At 50.2% G+C, this 25,012-nt stretch overlaps 8 protein-coding genes across 8 annotated transcripts; 4 read left to right on the forward strand and 4 right to left on the reverse strand.

Moving 5' to 3' along the window:
* Window positions 1–2,495: 2,495 nt before the first annotated feature.
* Window positions 2,496–3,166, reverse strand: BP5553_03438 (uncharacterized protein; the record flags this gene model as incomplete). The annotated part of the gene is made up of 2 exons (XM_032012061.1): window positions 2,496–2,779; window positions 2,896–3,166. The coding sequence occupies 2 exons, from the start codon at window positions 3,164–3,166 to the stop codon at window positions 2,496–2,498; spliced, it is 555 nt and encodes a 184-aa protein (XP_031871754.1).
* Window positions 3,167–3,705: 539 nt separating this feature from the next.
* Window positions 3,706–5,068, reverse strand: BP5553_03439 (uncharacterized protein; the record flags this gene model as incomplete). Its single annotated transcript, XM_032012062.1, has 3 exons — window positions 3,706–3,864; window positions 3,914–4,296; window positions 4,351–5,068. The coding sequence occupies 3 exons, from the start codon at window positions 5,066–5,068 to the stop codon at window positions 3,706–3,708; spliced, it is 1,260 nt and encodes a 419-aa protein (XP_031871755.1).
* A 1,119-nt stretch (window positions 5,069–6,187) lies between these two features.
* BP5553_03440 (uncharacterized protein) lies at window positions 6,188–6,761 on the forward strand (the record flags this gene model as incomplete). Its single annotated transcript, XM_032012063.1, has 3 exons — window positions 6,188–6,302; window positions 6,387–6,510; window positions 6,578–6,761. The coding sequence occupies 3 exons, from the start codon at window positions 6,188–6,190 to the stop codon at window positions 6,759–6,761; spliced, it is 423 nt and encodes a 140-aa protein (XP_031871756.1).
* Window positions 6,762–7,435: 674 nt separating this feature from the next.
* On the reverse strand, window positions 7,436–10,394 carry BP5553_03441 (Uncharacterized protein; the record flags this gene model as incomplete). Its single annotated transcript, XM_032012064.1, has 4 exons — window positions 7,436–7,650; window positions 7,702–9,773; window positions 9,825–10,206; window positions 10,259–10,394. 4 exons carry the CDS (start codon window positions 10,392–10,394, stop codon window positions 7,436–7,438), a joined length of 2,805 nt encoding a protein of 934 aa, XP_031871757.1.
* A 3,735-nt stretch (window positions 10,395–14,129) lies between these two features.
* On the forward strand, window positions 14,130–17,281 carry BP5553_03442 (uncharacterized protein; the record flags this gene model as incomplete). Its single annotated transcript, XM_032012065.1, has 2 exons — window positions 14,130–14,309; window positions 14,387–17,281. 2 exons carry the CDS (start codon window positions 14,130–14,132, stop codon window positions 17,279–17,281), a joined length of 3,075 nt encoding a protein of 1,024 aa, XP_031871758.1.
* A 616-nt stretch (window positions 17,282–17,897) lies between these two features.
* On the forward strand, window positions 17,898–19,627 carry BP5553_03443 (MFS general substrate transporter; the record flags this gene model as incomplete). Its single annotated transcript, XM_032012066.1, has 3 exons — window positions 17,898–18,069; window positions 18,122–18,930; window positions 18,977–19,627. The coding sequence occupies 3 exons, from the start codon at window positions 17,898–17,900 to the stop codon at window positions 19,625–19,627; spliced, it is 1,632 nt and encodes a 543-aa protein (XP_031871759.1).
* Window positions 19,628–20,135: 508 nt separating this feature from the next.
* On the forward strand, window positions 20,136–20,585 carry BP5553_03444 (uncharacterized protein; the record flags this gene model as incomplete). Its single annotated transcript, XM_032012067.1, has 1 exon — window positions 20,136–20,585. One exon carries the CDS (start codon window positions 20,136–20,138, stop codon window positions 20,583–20,585), a length of 450 nt encoding a protein of 149 aa, XP_031871760.1.
* A 1,009-nt stretch (window positions 20,586–21,594) lies between these two features.
* Window positions 21,595–23,545, reverse strand: BP5553_03445 (putative fluconazole resistance protein; the record flags this gene model as incomplete). Its single annotated transcript, XM_032012068.1, has 3 exons — window positions 21,595–22,697; window positions 22,748–23,049; window positions 23,112–23,545. 3 exons carry the CDS (start codon window positions 23,543–23,545, stop codon window positions 21,595–21,597), a joined length of 1,839 nt encoding a protein of 612 aa, XP_031871761.1.
* Between the last annotated feature and the right edge of the window lie 1,467 nt (window positions 23,546–25,012).

The following is a 25,012-nucleotide window of genomic DNA, read 5'->3' on the forward strand; positions in this document are numbered from 1 at the left end:
CACTCCTTCCAAGAGGTATCCAGTACACCAACTCAGGCACCCACGATACATTTCCCTATTTTGCCCCGAGACTGGACACTACATCCTCACCCATACGGAAACTATAAAATTCCACTTACCAATTTTATCCGTCCCTAACCATCTAACCAACAAATAGCAAAACGGAAAATCCAGCGCACTTAACGTCAAATATACCCCCAAAGCCGACCACCCATATTCTCTCGACAGCTTTTTCAAACGCTCACTGAGCGATTGTGGCTCTGCATTCGCAGCTCCAGACGATGAGGAGCTTTTCCGAGAAGTGGGCTTATTCCTTGGTATGCGAGCCTTGTGGAAGGATCGTATAGAGGAGCGTATCCGCTGCAGGATGGTTTCGTTGCGAAGGGAAGTAGTTCGGACGTGTGAGGAGAATGTGAAGGCGGTTGAGCGGCCGGTCTTGGGAATTGGAGCTGAACGGGGGGCGGTTGTAGTTATTGTTCTTTGAGAAACACGAGGTGGTGGAGAAAAGCGGGATGTCCGGAGCGCAGGTCGCAAAGCCCCTCGAGCGCCGGAAGGGAGTATTATTGTATTTCGAAGCATCCTCGCTATGGCTATAAGGTGGTTCGGTTGTTCATTAAAAGAGGGATGTCGCGATAGTCGTTGCTGGCGTACAAACGCAATTCCCCCGGCTTCTCTTAGCCTAGCAGTCCCCTTCTTGTAGTAAGCTTCCAGAAGAGTTTCCGACCGGGCTTGATTCAAATCTAGTCTTCTGATGACAGGTCCACCTTCGGACCGTTTCGCGATTCCTCTCAAAGCCGAATAAGTACCCGTATGTAATGGCAGATATATAAAACGAATGGGTAGGCCGGATTAGACAGTTTGCGGGCGAGAGTGAGTGCGGTGCGGTGCTTTTTCGTCTTGGGCGACGTAGGCTGACAGCTGAGCTGATATCAAATCCTGACGGAACTCAATTTATTTTCGGAGGTGACAGGGGGAAGCTCGCTGCTGCACGGTGATGCAACGTCTTTGTGGGTTTGGAGAGTGGCGCTGCTTTTGGGACGAAATCGCACGAGCTAAAAGCGGCGCGGTATATTCCTCGTAATGCTAGTTACTGTACAGCACCTTATAAAGGTACTTCGGAAATAGAGAAATATAGAACGATCTATTTAGAAGTAGCCAGGAGCGTTATAATTATTAGAGAGACAGATACAGTAGTATTAAGGGTACCATTTAAGAGGGATAAGAACGTTGATGTGACGATTCTAAGGGTAACTCCGTACAGTGTCTCCCCGGATATACGATAGCAGACGGTGTTGCGCATAGTCACACGAAGAGGGTCATCCATTGCGACATTAGTGTTGGTAATCTGCTCCTCGACAAGAGTTTGGACATCAAACTATGCGACCTTCAAGGGAGACTTTTACATCCTGATGGTACAATTTTTCTTAACGGGGATTCGAGTGAGGGTGTTAAGTCATCGGTGCCACGATCAAATCTAAATGATGCGAACCGGAAGACAGATATTTTCGCTTTAGGGCCAGCCATCTATTTCATAATGAAAGGCCACCCGCCCTTTCCGGAGCTACATCCTTGGAAGGACCGGTCGGACATTGCGAGCCTGTTCGAGAACGGACAGTTTTCTACTCTTGATAAGGGTTAAATGATGATGTTGTAAGGAAATGCTGGGCTGGGAAATATGAGTTAGCCAATGAGGTTATTCATGACTTAAGGAGCTAGATATAATCGATGAATAATTGCAAAAAGTAATATAATTCTATCTCCGGCTTTGCATTCTTAGCCACGATGGGGTAGATGAATTACTAGGTGGATAAGCTAGATGTGACACGCTAGAATGACTTGACCGCATTTTCGGAGGTCTGACAGTTGACATTGTGGAGGGGTGTGTCGATTAGGGATACGGAAATATCTTTATAAAGCGGTTGACTGGAAGTGGAGTTGCGTGCTTGCTGAGGATGAGAGAAGACATGGTCTTATTGGAGAGTAGAGGAGAGATAATAGGCTTTATATAATAGTAGAGAAGGCACAAAAATGATACAAGAGTAGAGAAGGCAAGGAAACATACTGTCAGAATATTTGAGCGCCTGAGCTTTAGTGCCTTTACCACGAATGAAATGGATGATGCTAAATATGATCAAACTCGGTAGATATAAAAAATTGGGCTATGGTAACCACGAGTGTCTGTGATATACTGCCATCTAGGCAGATCCCTCTACCTAATTAAGAGCTGCCCGAGACTGCTCTCTTATACTTCGAGCCTTCCACACACATATAGCCTCAACCACGACCTACCAGGGGCTAAGAAATAATCGAACCTGATTATAGTATACGTAGACCTTATATTTAGCTGTCATGTCTATCCAAATCCAACCCCCACCAACGCCGAACCATGAATAACACCCAGCTATGCAAAACAATCCCCCCCTCATAACTCATACTCGTATCCCACAGCATCACAGCCCGCGGAAACCCAATTCTGATCATACACATCTCCTAAGTTACCGCTGCTCTCGCGGCACGCTGCCACTCCCCTTGACCTTCGGCATCTTCTCATACGCATTCGGGCTCGGAGCCCTAGCTTTCTTCTTCCCCTTTTTATGACCATGCCCATCATGATCATGTCCAGGCCCACAGCCACCTCTTCCTCCCCCCGCCCGATCGTGGCTTCGACTCACCCTCGCAGCCCCATCGTCCCCGCTATCGCTGTCATCACTGCTGCTGTCCGACGAGCTCTCATCGCTAGATTCGTCGATACCGCGTTGTGGGTGGTATATACAGCATACTATCCGTACAAGAAAACACGCATGATTAGCCACCATCATATAACCGCCCAAATAGTGATAGCTAGAGATGAAGAGGGAACTGAAAAACTTGAGAAACCGGCGGAATACAACTAACCTTTACTCTTCTTCCTCCCTAGCCCTTCATTATCAACCACATCCTCCGCCCACTGAATCCTAGTCCTCCTCCCCGTTCTGGCCCCAGTCCCATGAGCCCCTTCTATCGTATTCCCATCTATGCTCGCTCCTCTGAGATGGAGCACTGGCTGGCCGGTCACCGTAATGCCACCTGGAGCTGGGGTCACTTGCGTTGCGCTTCCGGTAGGGTTACTCGAGGAGGTGGCGGTTTGACTTGCGCCCCCGAAGGCGATGTCGGAACTTGCTGGCATTTTTGGCGGCTAGTCTTCTCGTTATAGGAATCCGAATTGCGGTAGACCAACAAGACTTTCCAGATGTTTGCGCCTTTCTATGTACTTCGAATAGGGCGGGGGAGGGTCGTCGTCCTTTTCAACTCTAGCAGCAGGTTTGGTAATCCGGTACTCTGCGCTGATTGCCTTGGATCCTAATTCGGGAGCGAGATAAATTATGATGGTCGTTAAATCGTATCAAGCGTGGGGAATGAGATTTTGAATGTCGAGGGGTCCTTTGTTGATTTGTCGAGAGAGGGCGTTGTGGGCGGATGTTTTCCCATGGTTTGTCGCCCCACGTTCGCGTCACCGCATGCGATACGGATTTGGCGGGGACAGTGGTCCCGTCCCATGTTCTTCTGAACAATTCATCGGCAGACGAACCATTCGATTTGACGTCCACCGATTATGGTTCTAATTGATTCATATCTCATTATAGTCTTTGGATATTTACAGTATGATCAACACAAGCATCACAAGAACCCCTATGCTAACTCTGACATTTACTCCGTTCCTAGCACCTAGGTTCGGACTCTCCTTTTGCACTTCTGCCGTAGAACTCGGAGATATAGAAGAGCAACTAGCAGTCCCGCATTGATATCCACTCGGACAACAGTTTCCCCCATCACCTGCTGCGCAGCTGGACCACCCGGTAGCACAAGCACCCGTGGGATTATGGACTGTAGCAGCTGGTCCAACGGGGACAACCACTGTTTTGCCGCTACTTACGATAGTTGTAGAGCTGGTTGCGGGACATGATATTTTCTCGCAGTTCCTTCCTACCCTGCAGCAACCCCCTTGGTAGTATGCTGAACAGGCGTAGAATCCTGTGGGGCACAGAGTGTCGGTTGGCGTGGCTGCCAGTGATGAAGTAGATGTGATCGAAGTACCACTCGTAGGCCGGACTGGAGCGACGCCTGTATCGGTGCTTGCTGTGCTTAATGCGGTTGATGTGCCTGGCGTGTTTGGAAGACTTGGGCTAGAAGAGGCAGTAGTTGTCGCAGATGTCGGAGGCGGGATAGCGCTCGATGTCGTGCTGGTGGGAATTTCAGCGGACGACGAAGCTGTAGTGGTTGGCGGCTGAGGCACCACGACCGTTGAATTGAAGACACCTGAAGAGTAAGTCAGCAGCGAAGGTAACATTTAACCACCAACACAGTACTTACAGCCTACGCCCTCGCACTCATAATTCGGTATACAACATCCGCCACCAAGGTTAGCAGGGCATGGGGAATTAGGCGCATTGCAATGCGTGATTGTTCCTCCACAGGAGTTGCCCTTCGGACAACATCCAACACTCCCCAGACCTGTATCCTGGATAACAAAGCAATTCTCGTTTGTCGAACAGCAGCTATTGGGATGCCCAATCGAGGAACAATCTGCAGTTCCGGTAGGGCATGACGAGGCTCTCTTCTCCAGAACGGCAAGTATGCCAACTCCTCCTATTTCTCTCGGAACCCAGCGGTCGTCATTATCTGCTCTGCCCCCAATATGTAGCGCAAATGGCGGCCTGAAAGACACAGCTGTTGACCCATTCGCCAACAACCTCAGTTCCTCCACACCTCTCGCCCGCAACGGCTCCTTCAATGCATCTCGACTCGGCGATTGCCCAAGATCCTCCTCGAATTGCCAGTAATCCATATAGAATTTCTCCCCCTCATCAGGGCTCATCTTCATTACACCCACCGGAGTTCGACCCAGGCGCAGATGCTCTTCCACCTGTCGACGGCGGTGTACCGACTCCCTTGGCAAGCTCTCCGCTCCTATGGTTCGTCTCCATTGTGTAGGAAGATGTTCCTCTCGACCTAGATCCGCAGAGGCGGTGTGCGGTGCTATAAGAATGAGTATGGATGCCGGGAGGAAGAGGATCGAGTTGAGTCGCATTGTAGCTTGGCTGATGGATGTGCTTCGAGAATTTAAGGTATACCACGCGCCACAAGTATGCCCGTTCTCGAACCGTAAAAAGGGCACTTGGGCGGTAATTGATTAGAGAGGGATCATGAGTATTTCATGAGAAAAGAAAGCGGTAGTGGATGAGGTGAGGTTTGAATTTGGTCATGATGCTGGGATAAACTCGTGGCTGGGTTGGGCCATTATATTGCGTGGCTGGGAAACACGAACACCTCTGTGGCCTAGCAAACTGTGTTTACTTGAAGTCATATCACAGCAGCTATCGAATAGCGATCGAAGGCAACAACAAACAAATTGGTATTCGTGGTACGACTAACACGCCGTGATGCGTTACAGGGAGAGGGCGGTAAATAGCTGGACGTCACTGTTGTCTCAACCCCCACGCCCCCACGCACAACATCGAGCAACAGACACAACTTTATTCTTCAAAGGCAACCAGTGCCTCAGTATATCTTCAGTTAATAAGGCATGAGTTCTTTCCGCGCTTTACCTAAATTTAGAGAAAACATGTGGCGTAGCAGCTAGCAGTCTAGGCAGCCTCGAACTCCTTAGAGAGATATATTTTACCAAGTCTTTTTATCCTTGATTATCCTCGGAGGCATATCAGCTTTATCGTATGCTCATATATCCAGGTATATGATCTTCATCCGTTGGACTTCAATTGGCGGGTTTGGAGGACTAGCCCTTCAACCCTGCTTCCTCGTACGATCAGCACGACCATGCTGGCATGCTCAGAGATTCCAATTGAGCAGGTTCTTGAGAGTGACCTAGCAGGCTCCGCTACTAGGGAGGTAAGTTGCGAAGATGACCCTGATATTTAAAGTATAGCGTTTGGAGGCATCATTAAGCGGTGCTGGTATTCTGAGATGGCTTTCGCTCAAGAGATATATAGCTGATTTTCAACATATAACTTAGATTAAACCCCTCCCCCCTAAAACCTACTAAGCGAACGTGTCACCTGATAAACCCCTGAGACAGGATAGCGCCAGAGTCGCCTCCAAGTCAGAGCCCGGCACGACAACGGCAACTCCACTATCCAAATAAGCATCAAGACCTCCACCAACTAGGAAGCACAGATGAACAGCCGCAACCATGCCACGTACAGACGAAGCAGAAGCATTCTACCACGCGGTATATAACGCAGTCCAAGAGATTCCGTACGGAAAAGTGACAACCTACGGCCATATCGCAAGTTTGATTGGCACCCGTAATGACCCTCCCGCTTTAGATCCCCGCAATCCCCACGAGTACTAGATATGCATGGTATATATACTAACATAACTTTGAAAAGCACAACGACCACGCCAGGTAGGCGGCTGTCTTAAGCACCTACCCGTCGACACCTCGATGAAATTCCACAGTGGTAATGTTCCGTGGCAAAGAGTTATTAGTTCCAAGGGCATTATACCACCCAGGTAAGTGCGCAGTTTTAATAGGGAAGAAATGGGGTTTGGATATGTAGGGCTTACCAGTGCGTTTAAGAGGTCATCCTTCCGGGGCTGCACGCCAGGCTGAGGCTCTCGAGGCGGAAGGCGTCACGGTTAGTGCTGGCAGCTTGGGGGAATTAATGATTGATATGGTGGAGTATGGATGGTTTCCGCGGCAGCTTCCTAGTGAGGAGGCCGAGGGTTTGGACCCGCCTGTCTTCTTGGATGATGAGGAATGATGGCCTGGCGTGCGAAGTACAGAGTTCCGGCAGGAGAGTAATCACGCTGAGCAAATCACGAAGCCGCCAAATGCATTACGGGAAGGGAGTGTGTATAAACTGAGAACTATGGTCCACTGCATCATGAGAGTATGACATCTCTCCAATCCATGTTCCCTTATACCACAACCCGCCCACAAAGTCCTCAATAGAAATCCATGATCAATATTAACAATTTTCATCGCCAACCCGAACAGCTTCGCCACTCCCATTAACCCTTGCGCTGCTAACGATCGGGCAATAGTATGGTCCCTCCCTTCCTCCCAGGCTGCAGTTCGAGTGCGATTTGTCCAGATCTCACCAAGAGAAATTGTCGAGACGATATTTGCCCATCTCTGTTGACGCCAATATCAGATCTTTTCACGGGGTATTTGATGGCCGCAGCTAAGCAAAATATGACCCACCATACTTGGGATGGTGCGAGAACATCTCACGACCTAACATAATGCTTTCAATCATCCGCGTTTCTCGTCGCTGATCCAGGCAAAACCGTATATATGATCTTCCGTGGATGCGGCAAATCTATTTATGCAGCAAGAATCAATCAACGAAGGGACACTATCCCTATGGTGCTTGTAGACAAGGTTGATGCCAAAGCATCGACGCTGCATTATGATTATTCGGTAAAGGTTCGCTCATTTCGTCTCATCGCCACCCTCGGAAACTCGTGCCTGAGGTCCGTTTGGGATTTGGTTGTTCGGTGGTCCATTAGGGTGTTGGCCATGCTGCTGGAAGTTCTTGTTATTGTAATTTCCATTTGGGTGATTATTGCGATGCTGCGGTCCAAATTGGTGCATCTGTTGAGGGCTTGTTGCGTAGCCAGGACCATTGTATGCATTACGACCCGACACTAGAGCATTGTTAGCAGAGTTCCAATATGCAATAATTGCTTAAAGCCTACTTTGTAGCGGCGGCTGTTGAGGGTAGATGGGTGCTGCATTTCCGTACTGCGGACCGGGACTCATACCAGGGTTCATATTGAACATAGGAGGCTGTTGGTGGCCCTGCTGCGAGCCTTGGCTCATCATCATCGGGGCGCTCCTTCCAGGGCTGGGATAACCGTTGACACCAGGCATTGCAGGCGGGTGGCCATTTCCTTGCGCCATGAAGTGGCCCTGCCCGCCCTGAGGGTACATCATCTGGGGCCCAGGAGCCATGCCTTGAGAGGTCATAAAACCACCCGCAGGATTCTGCATCATAATCGCTGGTGCCATATGAGGCTGTTGGGGGCCGAATTGATGGCTCTGAGAGAGTGAGCGGAAGGGCTGCATTGGTGGCGCTCCTGGATATGGCATCATCTGGCCATTGTATGCTAGTTGTGCAGGCTGGTTCATGGGGGATGGGAAGGCCATGGAAACGTTATGGAGACGAGGCGAGGCAAAGGATTGTGCAGACTGAGATGGCATCATGCGATGGTCTTCGGGTCCGCCGAAAGGGGGAGTTGGGCCATGGCCATGCTGGTTCCCAGGAAGGTTCATGGGTGGCTGTCGGGGCGATTGCCGTGGGCCCATGTTGTGAACGCCTTGTTGGAGATGGAAGGGCAGCTGGTGCTGATGTGGGACTTGAGGAGCGGCATGAGAAGGGTTCGGTGGCGACATGGTCTGCGTTGGGAAGGGTGTCATCTCAAACAATTTGGTATATGTCAAGTGCATCGTCGAGTCCGATTTTTCGTCGTCGGCTACTTGTCTCCAGAGTGGAGGGGTATCATAAGCAGGCTTCAAGCCACCAGTATACTTCCAATTCTTCTCGGGACCGGGCTTGATGGTCATGATGTGCTCCAATGCGTTGAGCTTGCTCTTGAGAGATGGCCGCTCGGCGCTGGCAATCGGTTTGCGTTTGAGCAGCGACCGTGGGACTGGGGTGTGCTCAACCGTGGTTGCAGCAGAGCGAGGGCTGGATCCCGTGCTGGTGTGACTATTCGGGTTGAATGTGGCAGCGTGCGGGCTTGGACGAAACTCGCTGCTGTTGGGGTTGAGTCTTCCTCCTTGCGCACTTGCAACACCGCTGGATCGTCGAGAGAAATTGGGATCCATGGCGTTAGATGGGCCAGTTGGAGGGAGCCGCGTCTCGTGGGTTGGGGCGAGATTCAATGGAACCTGAGCTTGTTTCTGCTGCTCCATGTTCCTCAAACGGGCCCCCAGATTTCCTGGCGTGCGATTCTGCTGAACCGGCACCTGTTGTTGCTGGCCTTGGGAGGATCGATCCCGGAAGGATTGCGAGGTATGTTGACCTTGATGGGCAGCTCCTGGGCCGCGGCTGGGGTTCTGTCGACTGGGAACGTTTGCTGGCGATGCTCCATGGGTTGCAGGAACTGGGCGCTGGGCCGGCCTGGCATCAGAGGCTGGGGTGATGGGTTTGGCAGCCTCCGAAGGGTTGGTCTTGGATTCCTCAGCGTTGCGCTTCGCCTTCTCCTGGATCTCCTTCTGCTTGGCGGGATCCTTTGCAATGATCGAGACGAGATCAGAGGGGACTGGTGTGTTGAGCTTAAAGCTATCAGCAAACTTCTTCAAGTCATTCAGCTTGATCTCTTTGTCGTTCTTGAGCTTGTTCGCGCGGGACAGCTCAACATTCCTTCGCTGCTGATTAGCAAAGCTTTTGAATGCTGTGGTCACATCACGCTCAACCGTGGCGGTTGCATTTGGTGCGGCTTCCGACTTGATCTGCGGAGACGCATTGCGGCTAGTGGAAGTTGACTTGGGCACCGCGGGCTTTGGCTCAGGGGTAGCGGCAGCGCTCGATCCAGTTGTGGTCGGAGGAGTAGCCAGCTCTGACTTGGACGCCTTTTGGGCTGGGGATGCCTTCTTCTCTGCAGCCGGCTTCTCAGGACGGGCAAGCTGCGAGGTTATGATGGCAGGGTCAACTGGTGCGCCAGTGACGGTAGCTTGTCCGGTAGGGGCGCGTCTTGCAGGTGGAGTGTACTTGTTGGTTGAGGCGGAAAGGGGGGGGAAGTCCTGTCTGCGAACACCACTGTATCTATACGAAAAATCAGCAGCGGATTCAAAAGCTCGCATGAGGCATACTTACTTGTCCTCTTCATCAGGTCCATTGTCATCGCTTGCAAGGTTGTCTGTGACGCGCTCTTCCGCAACATGAGAATTGGAAGCTGCGCTGCGCTCAATCTCTCTAGCCTTCCTCTCGGCTTCTGCGAGTCGCTGCTTGTATTGGGGGTGGTTCTTGTCGATCGTCGTCGTGTAGATATTCTCGTCATAATCTGTGGTGACACCCCATCGGCGCTCGTGCTCCGCAAACTGGTCCCATGGGGCAGCTCCGGAGGATTTCAGCTGCATCGACTCCAACGACCCATCCGTTTCCTCGGGGCTGTCAGGGACCCATCTCTGAAGAGGACGCTCTCCCTGGGTTCTGCCACTGGAGATCGCGCCGTCTGTTCTAAAGGAACTGGCATTGCCTAACATACATAGTTAGCATCATAGGCTACTGCATGCGCCGAGTAGGCTTACCATTCTGTGCCCGTCCCTCACTCTTACCTACACTCCCTCCCCGAGCTAGCGACACGTCCTTCCTCTGAAATGCCATATTAGATTGTTGGTACTTTGTAGAGCCGTTCGACATGTCGTTAAGCTTCTTCTGCACCATATTCGAGTCGACGCTCGCTGGATGTTACTCAAGCCTCGTCGACGAAGGGGGGTAAAAGTGATTCCAATATCTTGGAAAGCTAGAGAGAGAGAGAGAGAGATGATTAGCGCTAGCCATAGATCTGTCTCTTATACACATCTAGATGTGTATAAGAGACAGGCCTAGAGCCCACGCCTCACCTTTGGGCTCGGTGACCAAGATACCCAGTGTTGAGAGTAGCAGGGATGGATGGCCCAGTGTAGAGGAGAAGTTGCCCGAGGAGGAGAAAAGAGATAGCCACTTACCACTTGATTGGCAGATTGGCGCGTGGTGGTCACTTGTAGCAAACCGTTCCCGCCAAATTCTGTCGCCGTGTAAATCCGTCAAGGGCCAGACGCACCCGTACCCCTAACCCACGGAGGGAGGGTGAGCGCACTGAGGAACTGATCTACTAGAATTGATGGCCGTCAGCATGTGCGCATTGATGTTAGTGGCTGCCAGAGGGGCGTCGATGTAGAGGTTAGAGGTGGGAGGTAAAAGGTGAGGGTGAAGTTTGTGGGGGGGAGGGGAGAGCTCCCAGGTTCAACCCTTGATGTCAAAAGAGGCTGGGCGATGCGATGCGGGAAGAGCTTACCTGGCCGATATTAGGAGACTCTGGGAACGGGGCATGCACTCTGCTCTTCCAGGAGTCCGGTATATGAGGGCAATGGGAGGCGTTCTGGGGGTGTCGCGGAGGGTCGCGGAGAGATCGAGGGCTGTTAGGGGTTGGGCGTGGAAAGGGACAGAAGCAGACCAAATTCGAAGAGCACGACAACACTGGCAAGCGATGGTGCGCGAGCTCAATGGCGAATTAGAATAGCGCTGGGGAAGAAGGAAAGACACGGTCCAGACTAGACTCCAGGGCAGACACACACGCTGGCCATCAAAGATCGACTCGGGGCAGACGTAGATGGGGGGGGGGGGAGGTGGTGATTGCGTCGATGAAAGGAAAAGGTGAAGGGGAAGGGGAGGGTGAGGTTTGGTGGTGATGGAGAGTATGAGTACGAAGTATTGGGATTGGGATCGGTAGACGGAGAGTAAAGGTAGAGTAGAATACCGTAGTCGAGCAGCGTAGACCACAATATTTCGGAACGGCAGACGACTAGGCGATTTTGGACCTGGCGTGTGTTTTCTGTGTTTCCGGGCTTCTGGGGGGGGGAAGGGGGAAGGGAAGGGCACGGCCACTGGGCTGCGCTGGGCTACAGGACAGTAACAGTAGCAGTAACAGTAACAGTAACCGTGACGCTAGAGGTAAGTGCCGCAAGGTATGATTTACGCTACAGCAGGTCAAACTTTATTGTTGTTATTATTGTTATTATTGTCGTTATCGTTATTGTTCTAATTATTATTATTATTTACTAGAGTACTGTACAGCTCGATTATTGTAGTACTACTACTAATACTATCAACCCCCTAATATTTCCACACACTACGCACTGCACTGCACTGCTTCGTACAAGTACTCGTACGTACTGTACTGTACCTACAGGGCGGATACATATATAGGCTACGGCTCAGGTACAATAAAAGTACTTCGTACGGACTTCGTACTGTAGACAAACGGCCAATGTGTCTATCGGAGAATGCTCACAACGGCACGAGCACCGCAGTACCTGATACGTACCTACATACGTACCTACGTACCTCGTACTCACTGCTCTCCTCCGGATTCTCCCTGCCTCCCTCGCTCCTCTCTCTGGACACTCGGTGTGCGTCTCAACAGATGCTGCTTGCACAACCCCAGTTCAAGTCGCCCTACTCCAGCACCCGACTACTCTGCTGTACCTGTAGTTCTTATCTGCTTGTGTCAACAGACTGCATGGCACCTTGCACACACACAAGTAGGGCGGAGCGATCGCCGTGTCCCGGATGGGGGCTAAGCCAGGTGGGCTGATAAAGCAGAGCAGTAATAAGCAAGTCACTTCTTTGTTGCCATTATTTGCTTGTCGTTCCGAAGCCCTCAGCTTTCCTACCCCCCCAGAAAGAGCATCCTCTTGATGGAGCTGGTGCCCAACAAACACAAATCTAAAACCAAAAACCCAGCCCCGAATCCATGCTCCCCAGATTCTGTAGATCATAGCACATCTCCAAGAGGGGCCGCCGACAGATTATTTGCTGCGGAACATACAGCAAGGTGACAGCGGTTGAGTGTGTGGAGAGCCAATCGACTGCACCTTAGATATATTAATGCTCTGTCCAATAAGGTCATTCATTGGCAACGACAAGCCTGGGGAGATGGATATAGCCGGCCCCATCAGAGCCGTCTTGACTCTTGCTCCCATGTGAGAAGAACAAGTGCGAAATGGTCTGGGGGGCCTGGGAGGGTTGTGAATAAGGTCAATTAAATGATTATTAGACTCCAATAGGGTATAATCCAGGTTGCTTATAAGCTTCATAGTTATAAAGTAATTAGTTGGATGTTTTATTAAAATACACCCCAAGGCCGGTAACAAGCCTAAGGAGAGCATCATGGTGCAGCAGCTTGTAGGAAATACTAGAAGTTACGTAAGTTACGGAAGTTAGTAGGGCTTTTGGTGCCCTCTCGATCCCTAATATTCTGGGCTCGGTCAAAGAAGTGGCTGATATTCAATGGATGCAGAGGGAAGTTATCGAGAGCTGAGTACAATAATATTCGAGTAAAGGAATACAACTAATACACTGCAAGGAATAAATTCAGCAGCATATTACAAAAAAAACATACTACCATTCCGTAGAATGTGAGCTATTACTTTGAATAATCCTTTGTAAAGAACTCACTCTGTAGTAAGTATACTCCGTACTTCGTACCCAGATTTGTAATACTGTGCACCAGCCAACAGTTAACAACATGTTCTATCCGAATCACTCAAAGAAAAGCTGCATTAACTACTCAGGTAACCAAAACAACGTCTACTTGCTTTGTGTAACGGAGTGAATCAAAGAATAAACCGGGATGCTACCTCTTCGTACTGTAAGCAGCCAGATATAGACACCTATACATGTACGAAGTACATACTACTACTCCGTACAATGTATCCCTTCTAGAACAATACCCGATGCGGGCAGTATCACGTATTATTATTATTATTATTATTAACCCGCAACCAGCTGGAACCTGAACGGGAACATGCAACACTTGCAACCCCTAAGGTGTCAATAATCCGCACACGTACGTCCGGACTTCATACTGCTACTCTCTCGCGACACTCCCGCTCCTCACACTTACCCCTTTCCTTCGCATCCCCTTTCCTCTCGTCTCCAAACATATCACCTCGGTCACAGCGCCGTCCCCTACATCGTTGCAGTTGTTTCATCGGTGAACGGCGAACGGTGAACGGTGAACAGTGAACCTGATCCGCACGGAGCAAAAAGCTGTCGCTAAAGCTTAGAGTTGGACGCTAATCAGCCTAGCCGCGCATGGGGACGAAGGGGACTTGGGAACTCGAGCCAGAGCCAGAGCCAGAGCCGGAGGGAAACCTGAACGTGTGATCGCGACCGATACGAGCAGCTCAACTCAGGCTCCTGCGACTCTACGATGGAAAGCGATTAATCCTTTGACCTCTAGAGTTTCCCTATCTTCCACAACGCCGAACCCAGCCCAGCCCAGCCCAGCGCCGTGCACTTCCGCCTCCACTCCCACATCTCACAGAACTAGATCGTTTGAAATTTAGAGCTCGCAGGCAACGACATGATTACTTGTTAGTTCCGGGGAAAACGTCTCGAGAGGAATCAACCACGATGCAAGCTCCCTCCACGTCCCAACGACCGATACAACGGCGGTCGCCCGCCGCAGACCCAGGCCCTCCTCCTAACGTACCGGCGCGAGTGCTGTCTCCTAGGCCTAGATCTCAGCCGCGGATGTCTTCCTCATCGGCAAAGAGCACTTCAAGTGGTGGCGGGAGAAGACCGAATGCGAATGTGAGTGTCCCTCAGCTTGCTCCCCCCAACTGCTATTTTGCCTTCACGTATGTGCACGAGACTAACCTGCTGGCCAGCCTTCCCAGACAACCCAGAATGCTCCTCCGCTGTCCCAAATAGAAAAGAGTGTGACGCATCTCCTTGTTGCGACGAAGCAACTCCTCGAAACCCTAACACAATGGTCCCGACACCTGGCAACCGATGCGCAAGTATCCGATGTGTATGTACGGCTGGGGTATGAGTTCAATATTGCATGCAGAGCGTTCACAGCCATCAACGTTGATACTTCTGATCTGGGAAATGTGCCGGAGCTTTTGCGCCACATCCTCGAGTCCACTCTTAGCCAGGAAGCCAGCGTCGAGAGCCTGGAGAAATACCTACCTCGGATCAGGGACATCATCATAAATTTACTTCATGGGTTGAAGAGAAAGCAACAGAAATTACGCCAGAAACAATCGAGGGATGGCACGGTTCAGAACAATGAGGGCCCAGTGCCCCGGAATAATAGTATTACTAGTGTGGCAAGCGGGAATACCGGTCTCACCACATTGTTGGACCAGGGCATCCAGAACAATTTCCAGGGCGATGGCATGGCAAACATCAGAGACAGTGCGACCGCAAATGAGGTAAATGTGCCGCCTCGGATGTCGTCACAACCTATAAATCGTAGAGGGCTTCCGACAAGAGACCAGTCACGCGGTTCGATGGCTTCCGACCAGTCTACATTATCGAGCACGACGATGCAGAATATGCCGGTTATGCCACCTTACCCAGGTGATGAGGTATCTATGCCCTCAGGTCCCCAACCCACAGAATTCGCTGTGGACTCTTTTCCACCCCCGCCTCCACCTAAATCTACACAAAACGCACTTGAAGCTCTCCAAAGAGGTGGTGATCTTGAGAGAAGGGCTTCCAGGCGGTACTCAGCCTATCAGATTTCCAGGCACCTTGGCGCGTCTCCTAATGGCTTGCCTATGCTGCCTCCCGCCCAGAATTCTCCAATCCCTAATAGAGGTAGGAATGACGCCCGAGAATCTATGAAAGCAGTTCAAACCCGAGGAGAGCAACGGCATGCACGAAATCCCTCGGCGCGTTTAGCCACAGACCGTTCTCCAGCTCGTGTTCCGAGTCGCATATCAGAAGAAAGCTCAAATGCTCCTCCTCCTGCCATAGTACCGCCCAGCGAGCCTGCGCTAGATGACAGCCCTATTGCAAAAACTCCAGACGACAAACTCAGACAGTCTGTCGTGGATTTCGGTGATTCCGCACCCAGCGCAACATTGCAGGGGCCGCCAGCCGACGCATTCCCTATACTCCCAGAGCCTACTCCTGACTCTCCAACCTCCTCATCATCTACAGTGACCGAAACGCCAAAACGCCAACAAGCGGCAGCAGCAGCAGCAAGACAAACGCCGCCGTATCAGAGTCAGGATAGACAGTTCACCCCAGAACAATCACCCACGCCTGGAAAGGAACTAACGCTCTTCTTACAATACAAAACGAAAGTCAAAAAGTTTGTCTTGCCAGATGGATACAACGATCTGTCAAATGCTAGGTTGCAGCTAGCTTTTATTGAAAAGTTTGCATGGAACACGCATAATAATGGGGTCGACCTGCCAGAAATATACATTCAGGACCCAGTCTCGGGTGTACGCCATGAGCTTGAGGATTTGAACGACATCAAGGATCGCTCGGTGTTGGTTCTGAACGTCGAGGTTCTAGATGAGGTCAAGCGCCATATTGATGAAGGACTTGGTGGTATTAAGAAAATTGTCGAGGGTGTCCGAACGGCTGTCGATGATCAACAAGCCTCTATACAGCGAGTCTCGGATCGCCAACAAGATGCCGCTAAAGAGATCGCCCGATTAGGATCCGCACCAGCCATGTCCTCGCGGGTATCCTACGCTGACAACAAGCCACGTATGAATGGTGGTCTCATTAGTCCATCAAAGGTCAACAGCCAGGCTCAGCTAAGCGAGATCCAGAGCCTGCGTCGGGATCTTGCAGTTCTGCGGCAAACTTACTCTGGCTTCCAATCTGACATACAGAGTTCGATGTCTGCCATTCGGACGAAGGCGAGCTCTGTTAAAAGCGTTGCTGTCACAGCTGCTATACCCGACATCAAAGGGGAGTCTGGTCGCGCATATGTTAATGCCGGAAAGAAGAATCTTAACGAAGACTCCGATAAACTTGTTCCCCTTGTTGATGACCTCCAAGACATCGTCGAAGACCTCCGCAAGGATGTTGTTCTCCGCGGCGTCCGCCCTCTACCACGCCAACTCGAGACCGTGGCCAAAGATATCTCTCAAGCTACAATGGAATTAAAGAAGATGCAAGACTTCCTGAAGCGTGAACGCCCCATCTGGACTAAGATTTGGGAGAAGGAGCTTGAAACGGTTTGCACTGATCGTGAGGAAATGACGATGCAGGAAGACCTAGCTGCGGATCTTCAAGATGATCTGGAGAAAGCTACCCAGACATTCGCATTAGTTGAGCAAGCTACGAAAGAGCAGATGAAGGATACCCCCGCCAGCCAGGCTGGTCTCCGCGGTATCTCTAGAGGATTGAACCACGTCGTCACCGCCGACCCTGCTGCCGCAAAAGAGGGTGTATTAGGCGAAGTTCGTGCTTTGCAACCCAACCACGAGAACCGCCTCGAGGCAATTGAGCGCGCCGAGAAGCTCCGCCAGAAAGAACTCGAAGGCCGGCGAGGTGGCGAATTCCAAAAAGAACTTGGTAATTTTGTCGAGGAGGGACGATTAAAGAAAGCAGGTGGCTTTGAGGAGGTTGAACGGGCAAGGAAAGCCAAGGATGATAGAATAAGGAAAGAGGTGTGGGAGAGGCAGAATGGCATGACGCAGGCTGATGCCTTTGTTGCTGAGTCTGCCGCCGAGCCTACGGCCGAAGCACCCGCCGAGGATGCCGCCGAAGAGATGAACGCCAGGGGTAATGGGGCGGTTCCTGATATTTAGGACTTGGAGGATTGTGGATTAGGGTCTGTAATTTTTCAATTAATCCGACATTTCACTTCCATAATGTGGTCTCCTTGCCATCCTTTGTCACCAAATGAGCGAATTCTGTTTTATCGATAGCGAGCATAGCGTTCAGTACCGGGGTGTTCATGCCGGTTCTGCTTATACAGATGTACTTTTGTTTGCGGATGAAGACGGTACAATGCGTCTTGGAGTCTGATTTTGATACAACGCGAGCGAACGAGGGAGCTGGAAGCTCGTGGTTGTATCCGTTCAGCCTGAATTGTGAGGTGGCTTGATAAACCTTATATTGAGAGCTTTCTGAGCACTCTCTGTGTTCATAGTGATAATTGAATTAGAAATCTTTGATGATAGGACATGATGCGGTAACAGTGAAATGTTGACTTGGTGTTCGATCCGAGGCTGAACAAGGCTAACCCAAAGCCTCGTCTGTACCGCACAGACCTAACGTCATTTCGGACGACCTCCGGACTATGGAAACTAACAATCTAGGTTGCTATAGTACACCATCAACGTCTTCGATTTCCCCTTCGATGGCTCGATAAGTCAGAGGCACAAATTTACCACGGTGCCTCAATCAGTAGCCCTCCAAAACATGGCCGACACCGCCGAGGAACCCTTAATGGGCCACTCGCCGGAAGATGCACCGGACGACGACGTGGACCTCAGCGATGTATCCCTGCTGTTAGAGAAGAACCTCCGGCACCCAGGTATATTCGTATGGCTTCTCACATTCTGCGCGGGGATAAGTGGATTGCTGTTTGGCTGTAAGTTAGCCTATTCCAGCTGGAATAACGTATCCTGACGACTTCATTCCAGATGATACGGGCGTTATATCTGCCACCCTAGTCTCTATCAATAGCTCCCTCGGCCACCCATTGACTACCCTCGATAAATCATTGATCACCTCCGCCACAGCCCTCTTCGCGCTACTTGTCTCGCCCGTTTCAGGCATTCTCGCAGATACTATAGGGAGAAAACGCGTCATGCTTCTCGCGGATTCAGCGTTCGTTCTCGGAGCCGTGGTCCAAGCCGTAGCTACTTCGGTTCCTGGGATGATAGCTGGCCGTTCGATAGTTGGCCTTGCGGTTGGAGCGGGGAGTTTTGTTGCGCCGCTCTATATTGCCGAGTTGGCCCCCGCCCCTTTCCGAGGCCGCTTAGTTACTCTGAATGTCCTATTCATCACTGTAGGGCAGGTTGTTGCTTATATCGTCGGTTGGGCTTTTGTGGAGTGGGGTAATGAGGCAACGGGCTGGAGGTGGATTGTCGGGCTTGGTGCTATGCCTGCTGCATTGCAGTGTCTGCTTATGCTTATTATGCCCGAGACACCCAGGTGGCTTGTGATGGTTGGCCAGCCTGACGAGGCGAGGAGGGTGTTGAATAAAGTTTTCGGAGCGGGTATCGAGATTCAGGGGATGGTTGATGTGGTGTTGAAAGGCATTAAGAAGGAGGTTAAGGAAGAGGGGGAGGCGAAGCGTGGAAGGTTAAGAGCGCAATCGAAGAAAGAGAAGCAGTCTTGGTTTACTGATTCGAAAGATATTTGGGCAGAGTTGCTTCGAACTGGTGGGAATAGGAGAGCGCTGACTATTGCATGCCTATTACAGGGGCTCCAGCAGCTCTGTGGTTTTGTATGCAACTGTCCCCATCATTCACTACGAATCTAACGATGATTAGAACTCCTTGATGTATTTCTCCGCCACCATCTTCACTATTCTTGGGTTCTCCAGCCCGACTTTAACATCCCTCTCGGTAGCAGCAACAAACTTCGCCCTGACCTGCGTCGCGCTAGTGCTCATTGACCGGGTCGGCCGACGACGAATCTTACTCTGGTCCGTCCCCATAATGGCTGTCGGCCTGTTATTCTGTGCTATTGGCTTCTATTTCATATCCTTGCCCTCTGATCTCAACTCCGAGAACCCTTCCTCTTCTACCTCAGCATGGGAAAGGGTTCCGCTATCTAAACGCACCGCACCACTCTTCGTCCTCGCTAGCGTGATGATCTATGTTGGTGCCTATGCACTTGGTCTTGGAAACGTACCTTGGATGCAGAGTGAGCTCTTCCCGCTGAATGTACGCTCTCTGGGATCGGGCCTAAGCACAAGCACAAACTGGGGAGCAAACTTCATTGTAGGATTGACATTCTTGCCTATGATGGAGTTTTTTACTCCATCATGGACATTTGTTATTTATGCAGGCATCTGCTTGACTGGATGGTTGTGCATTTGGCGGATCTACCCTGAAACAAAGGGGTTGAGTTTGGAAGATGTTAGTGCATTACTAGCAAATGGTTGGGGAGTGCGAGAGAGTTTGTCAAGGACGGAATGAAGTGTCTACCAAACATGTTGATGTTACAACCAGCCGACTAGACGTCGGCGATGAGTTCTTTAATTGCGTTGTTTTGGCAACAAACGATATGATTATCCCATAACATACACCACTGAGCCACAAGCGATGAATCACCGCCAGGTTTCAAAGGATATTATCATCTTGTCTCTACCTACATAAATCAGCCAGACTATCCTGATTTACCAACCAAGCAACTTCAGAGACTACGTTTCATATACGAGGACTACAGCCGCCCACTACTGGAGTGTCGTCAACTATACCAGTGAGTACACCTTCCTTTTACCGCGTTTATCCCTTGCTTAGCACCATACCTCTTCGCCCAATCCACCAGCCCAACTCTTAGCAACATGTTATATACTCCTAGTTTTAAATCGGCACTCGTCCCTGTCCTGCTGGAATTCATTCGGACGACGACATGTGCAGTCGCACCCTTTAATATAATTCTCTCATCTAACATGCCTCAAAGTAGATCAAGCAATAAACAGAAATGACTATGCCCTCTCCAGAAATGGGGGAGTTTAAGCGGAAGTTCAATAAGCTAGCAACAAAGCAGTTAGGAATATTTGCGGAGAAGACCAGGAAGAAGGTCGCTCAGGAGCTAAGCCATCTGGAACCTCCGAGCTACCGTGCTCATCTGTTTGATGAGGCCTTGAAGTATTGGATGGACAGCTATGCAATTGAGAAAAGGAGGATGATGAGGCGGGGTTGTGGACCGTCACAGGACTTGGATTGGATCAATTTTTTGGCCCTGGCTTCAGTTCCTGCAAAGTCGACTGAGATGGTCCCGGATGTGTATGCGAATGTATCAAGGGAGGAGTCAGAAGGAGAGAATAAGGATCCATTAGGTTTTACCTTCTTCATGGTTAGCATCCTGGCCGGGCTAGGCGTGCTCTTCCTAATTTCCATTTCCTCTCATGGATGGCTGTGGGAGATCTGAGCAAAAGTGCATGGAGATAAAGGGTGATTGGGAAGAGTATGACTTGCCAAAATAGCTGACTACCTGATTTACCACTGTTTACGACAATTTGAATCCCTGAACTTCCTAAATGCTAGTTTCTCATCTTCAGTACATAACCCTATACAGGTCTCCTTTTTCTCACCCTCCTTGAGACATTTATTACACCTGCCCGACACACATCTGCAAAATTCAGCATCTACCAAAACCCTCCATTCTCTGGTGCCACCTACCTCTTAAACAACCATAACTAAAGTTCGTCGTCTTATCATGGAATCCAAGTATCCGTGCATCACACCCAGTAGCCTTTCTCCGAACGTTTATTTCTCGTTGGCCTATATATAGGTAACTACGTCTGGATCTTTAAGCTAATTCTCCAATTAGGCAGTAAGTGCAGCATTCCAAACCACACACCAAGTTTGTGTTTGGATGTTATTTACTCCTGATCTTAGCACTTATCAAAAGCCACCTCGATGGCTTCGACCCTTGATGTCGATCAACAACGCAAGCAAAGATGGCACAAGGATCTCGATCAAAGGGCCCTCAATGGCACCCCTCCACTGGTCTAGCGCATAGTGTTTTTAATGGATTTGTTAGCTAAATAAAAGGTATTTATTAAGTTTTTATAAAAACATAGCAGCCTTGCGGGAAGTCGGTCTATTTTGGTTGGTATATCTGATATAGGGGAGTTGGCAGAGAGCAATGGTATATTGCCAGAGGGGTTGCAAGCAGGTAGAGAGGCATATAGAAATTAAGGATCAAGGCACACATATTTAGAAGAGAGTTTGGTATTAGAACATTATTAATTATATCTTGACTTTATAATTAGCTCCATCCGATGCACCCATATAGACAAGCCAGAAAAACGCTGGTATCAAGCTCCCCATCCAACAAAAACGTTGAGGGTTCGAATATTCCCACCAAACTCCATGTAACTTTCTATAAGTTAGTACGACAAAGGAAACAAGAAATCTTTGCACACGAGGTCAAATCAAACAGCATCTTCGCCCCGCTTCTCCACCCCCGCAGCTGTGTCATCTTCATCATGAATCGGCAACTCTTCCGGTTTTGTCGGCGCAAACGCACTCTTCCTCCTCAACTTCTCGCCATAGAAGTAGAAGCATACCGGGATTGGAATCAAAACCGTGGCAACACAGCCAAGCAAAGTACCGGCCCAGTTTACATGCAACGCCTTGAACATATACTGACTGAACATCGGGAATCCCGCGCCTGCTAGCGAACGCAGAAAAGTGTTCCCGGCAATGGCTGAGGCGGCGAACATGAGATATGCGTCGACAATGTAGTTTAAGGATTGCAGGAAGATGGCCAGAAGACCGAAGCCGGTGAGGATGCCTGAGAGGGTAGGGACGATCCAGTGGATATCGGCGCGATAGCCTGACCAACCGAACCAGAAGAGCCCACCGGCGAAGGAAATACCGCCGATTATCACGGGTGGGAGACGCCATTCTGGGATCGGGACGCCGTTGTTGGCGGCAAGTTTGCGATTGTAAGATGGTTGCGTGAGGGCGATGTAGATGCCTGCAAGGAGTTGGCCGGTGACCATGCCGAAGTAGGGGAGTCCGCCAATACCGGGTGTCATGCGGTGGATTTGTTGGAAGACGATAGGATAGGCTGTTAAGAAGAGGTAGAGTAGGCCGTAGATGAACGACATGTAGATCGATAGGAGGAGGATGATGGGTTCGGTGAAGAGAATACGCATTGGTCGGCTGAAGTTCTTGGTGATTAGTTCGCGGAAATCTATTTCGATTTCTTCCTGCTTGGCGTGGATGCCCCAGTTTCTGGTTCTTCGGCGCAATTCTGATGCTTTGGAAATTAGGATGACGGGTGGATATGTTTCTTCCAGGAAGAAAAAGTCCAGGAAGAAGGCGAAGAAGCCCATGATCGCGACCAGCCATTCTGTCCAGCGCCAGCCAAGGTGAGATTCGACAATAAATCCTCCAATGAAAGGGGCCAATAGAGGTCCGGTGAAGACGGTCATGGAGAATACCGTAATAGCCAGACCACGAGACTTGTTATCGAACATATCCGAGAAAACAGCCGCTACAATTGCTAAGGGAGCGGCACCAAACATTCCTTCGCAAGTTAGCTTAGTTTCCAATACTGCTTCAAAGGGTAATACATACCTCCCCAAAATCTACAGAGCAAGATGGTCTGAAGATCTTTCCCAGCCGCGACGGCGACTTGAAATATAGAAAATCCAAACATAGAGATAACCAGGGGCAGTCTTCTGCCTTGCAATTCACTAAGCGGAGCCCAAAATACCGGCCCAAACGCGAAGCCCAGCACGTAAAGCGAGAGACCTAACAAGCCAACCTCGGTAGAGACGTGATATTGTGCAGCTATTGTGGTGGTAGCAGTCGAGAAAATGCTAGATGTAAAGGAGGATACCAAAGTTGTATATCCTAGTATGACGGCCGTAAAAATTCTAAAATTCCATATTAGTACTCGAATTGTTTCGGTCGGAAATTCAGGCTCAATTGAACATACTTCTTCTTCATTGGCCAATTCTGTGCATGTAATGGATCGTCCGGCCCCTCAAACTCAACCACATATTCATCTCTAGACGGCAGAGGCGGGGGATATGGCTTTCCTAAACCCATCTCCGGGAGCGGTCTCCTGGTGTCCCTGGTCTTTGTACTCATACTTCGCTGCCTCCCAACGGTAGCAGTATGCTGGCTTCTCGCTGTATGTATCCTGCTCAGCACTGTGGGGTGCCGCTCCAGATCTCCTTGCGTAGATGTCCGACTCATGATTCGTTCTTGCCGTCGCGCTGAGCTTATAGATGAGGATGTTGAGGTTGACGATGCGGTTATGATCCGCTCGATTTCATGGCTAGGTCGACGGTGAGGAGACACGTTGGCAAAGCGCTCTGGAGAAGCATCGAGCTCGTTGCGTTCCATTTCTAGGTCGGCAATATTCATCTTGGTGGTGGTGGGTTGCCACCTAATGGCAACCTACTAACCGATTAGTTACGAGTAGGTCGAGAAGAGTTGCCGAGATATTAAAGGAGCGGTGATGGAGGTCGTATTGAAGGGAGAGCTTGGAATTGGAGTGAAGAGTTGGTTTTAATGGGAATGGCGAAACGAAAATGGGAAGTAGGAAGGAAGAATCTAAGGCTTTATTGGGTTTATTCAGATTCGAAACTTTTCGAGGCGTAGGGAACGGAATGGCCGTGCTGGGGCTGGGATTAATAAGAAAGCCCACTACATCATCGCCGTCCGGGTGCCGAGGCACACAGAGTCGCAGATACGAAGTCCCGACTCCTGAGTAAGCAAGCAAGCAGCCTGCAGAATGCCTGTCGCGGCTACACGGCAGCCAGGGGGCAGGGGGCGGGGGGCGGTGCTCGGAGCACGGAGCACGGGTTTTCTTTTTAGTGGGAGATCCGAAGAATGGACTTCTTGCAAGCAGGATAGTGATAATATTTGTACGTATACCTGGTACTGTATGTATGATATTGGTAATAACAGCAACAACAACAACAACAACAACAACACCAGGGGGGGAGGGGGGGTGTTGGTAATGGGAATGGGAATGGTAGGGTTCTACAGTGGTTATAGCCGCAACTTGCCGACTACCGCTTTAGGCTGAGACTAAATCATTGAACATTCTACGGAGTAGCTGATGGACAGATCGGTACAGGACATGTACTGTACTGTACGAGTACCGTACAGTACCTACTGTATATGTACATGTAGTAGGCAGGCGGAGCAGCTACGGAACTGCCGCACTCACCTCAACAGCAACTATCGCATTGTACTACTGTACTAAGAAGTAGTCTTTGGTCTAGTGCAAGATAAGGTTAAGGCCGAAGGACCGACAACGTTCTTAAGAAGCTTAAGGGCGAGAGCGAGGCGCCGACTGGCCGATACACAACGGGTACTCACGGGCCAAGCAGAGAAAAGGGAGAAAAGAGAGAAGAGTTTGCAAAGTCCGAAGGAGGTGCATAGGTACTTTCAGACTGTCAGACTGCTGTTGGTACGAAGTCCTCGAGTCGCACGCCATGGATGCCACGCAGCTAGCCGCCCTTTTATCTCCGACTAACCACTAAAACCGAGTGGTACTTAAAGGTACTAGGTAGGTGGTGAGGCACTTCGCACTCAGAGTTTGTCCGTCCCGGCTTCCAGGAGATCGCTCGGATCGAGCCGAGGCGCAAGCTGAGGATGCCGGAGCTACCTATATTTAGGAAATCCAACTGGCCAATATGTTAATCAATCTCGGAGCTGGTGTGCGGCACTTTTTCTGCAAATCGTATTTTTATGCCAAGTAGCCCCACTAAGTGGATAGAGGCCGCGCATCGTCAGCACTCGATATTTATTTCATGTGGTTCGAATCTCGGTCGTGAGGAGTATCGTTGCATTGAAAGTTATAACAGACATTTCGATGATTCA

Source organism: Venustampulla echinocandica (assembly GCF_003357145.1).
Source record: "Venustampulla echinocandica strain BP 5553 chromosome Unknown scaffold_1, whole genome shotgun sequence".
Classification (NCBI taxonomy): Eukaryota; Fungi; Ascomycota; class Leotiomycetes; order Helotiales; family Pleuroascaceae; genus Venustampulla; species Venustampulla echinocandica.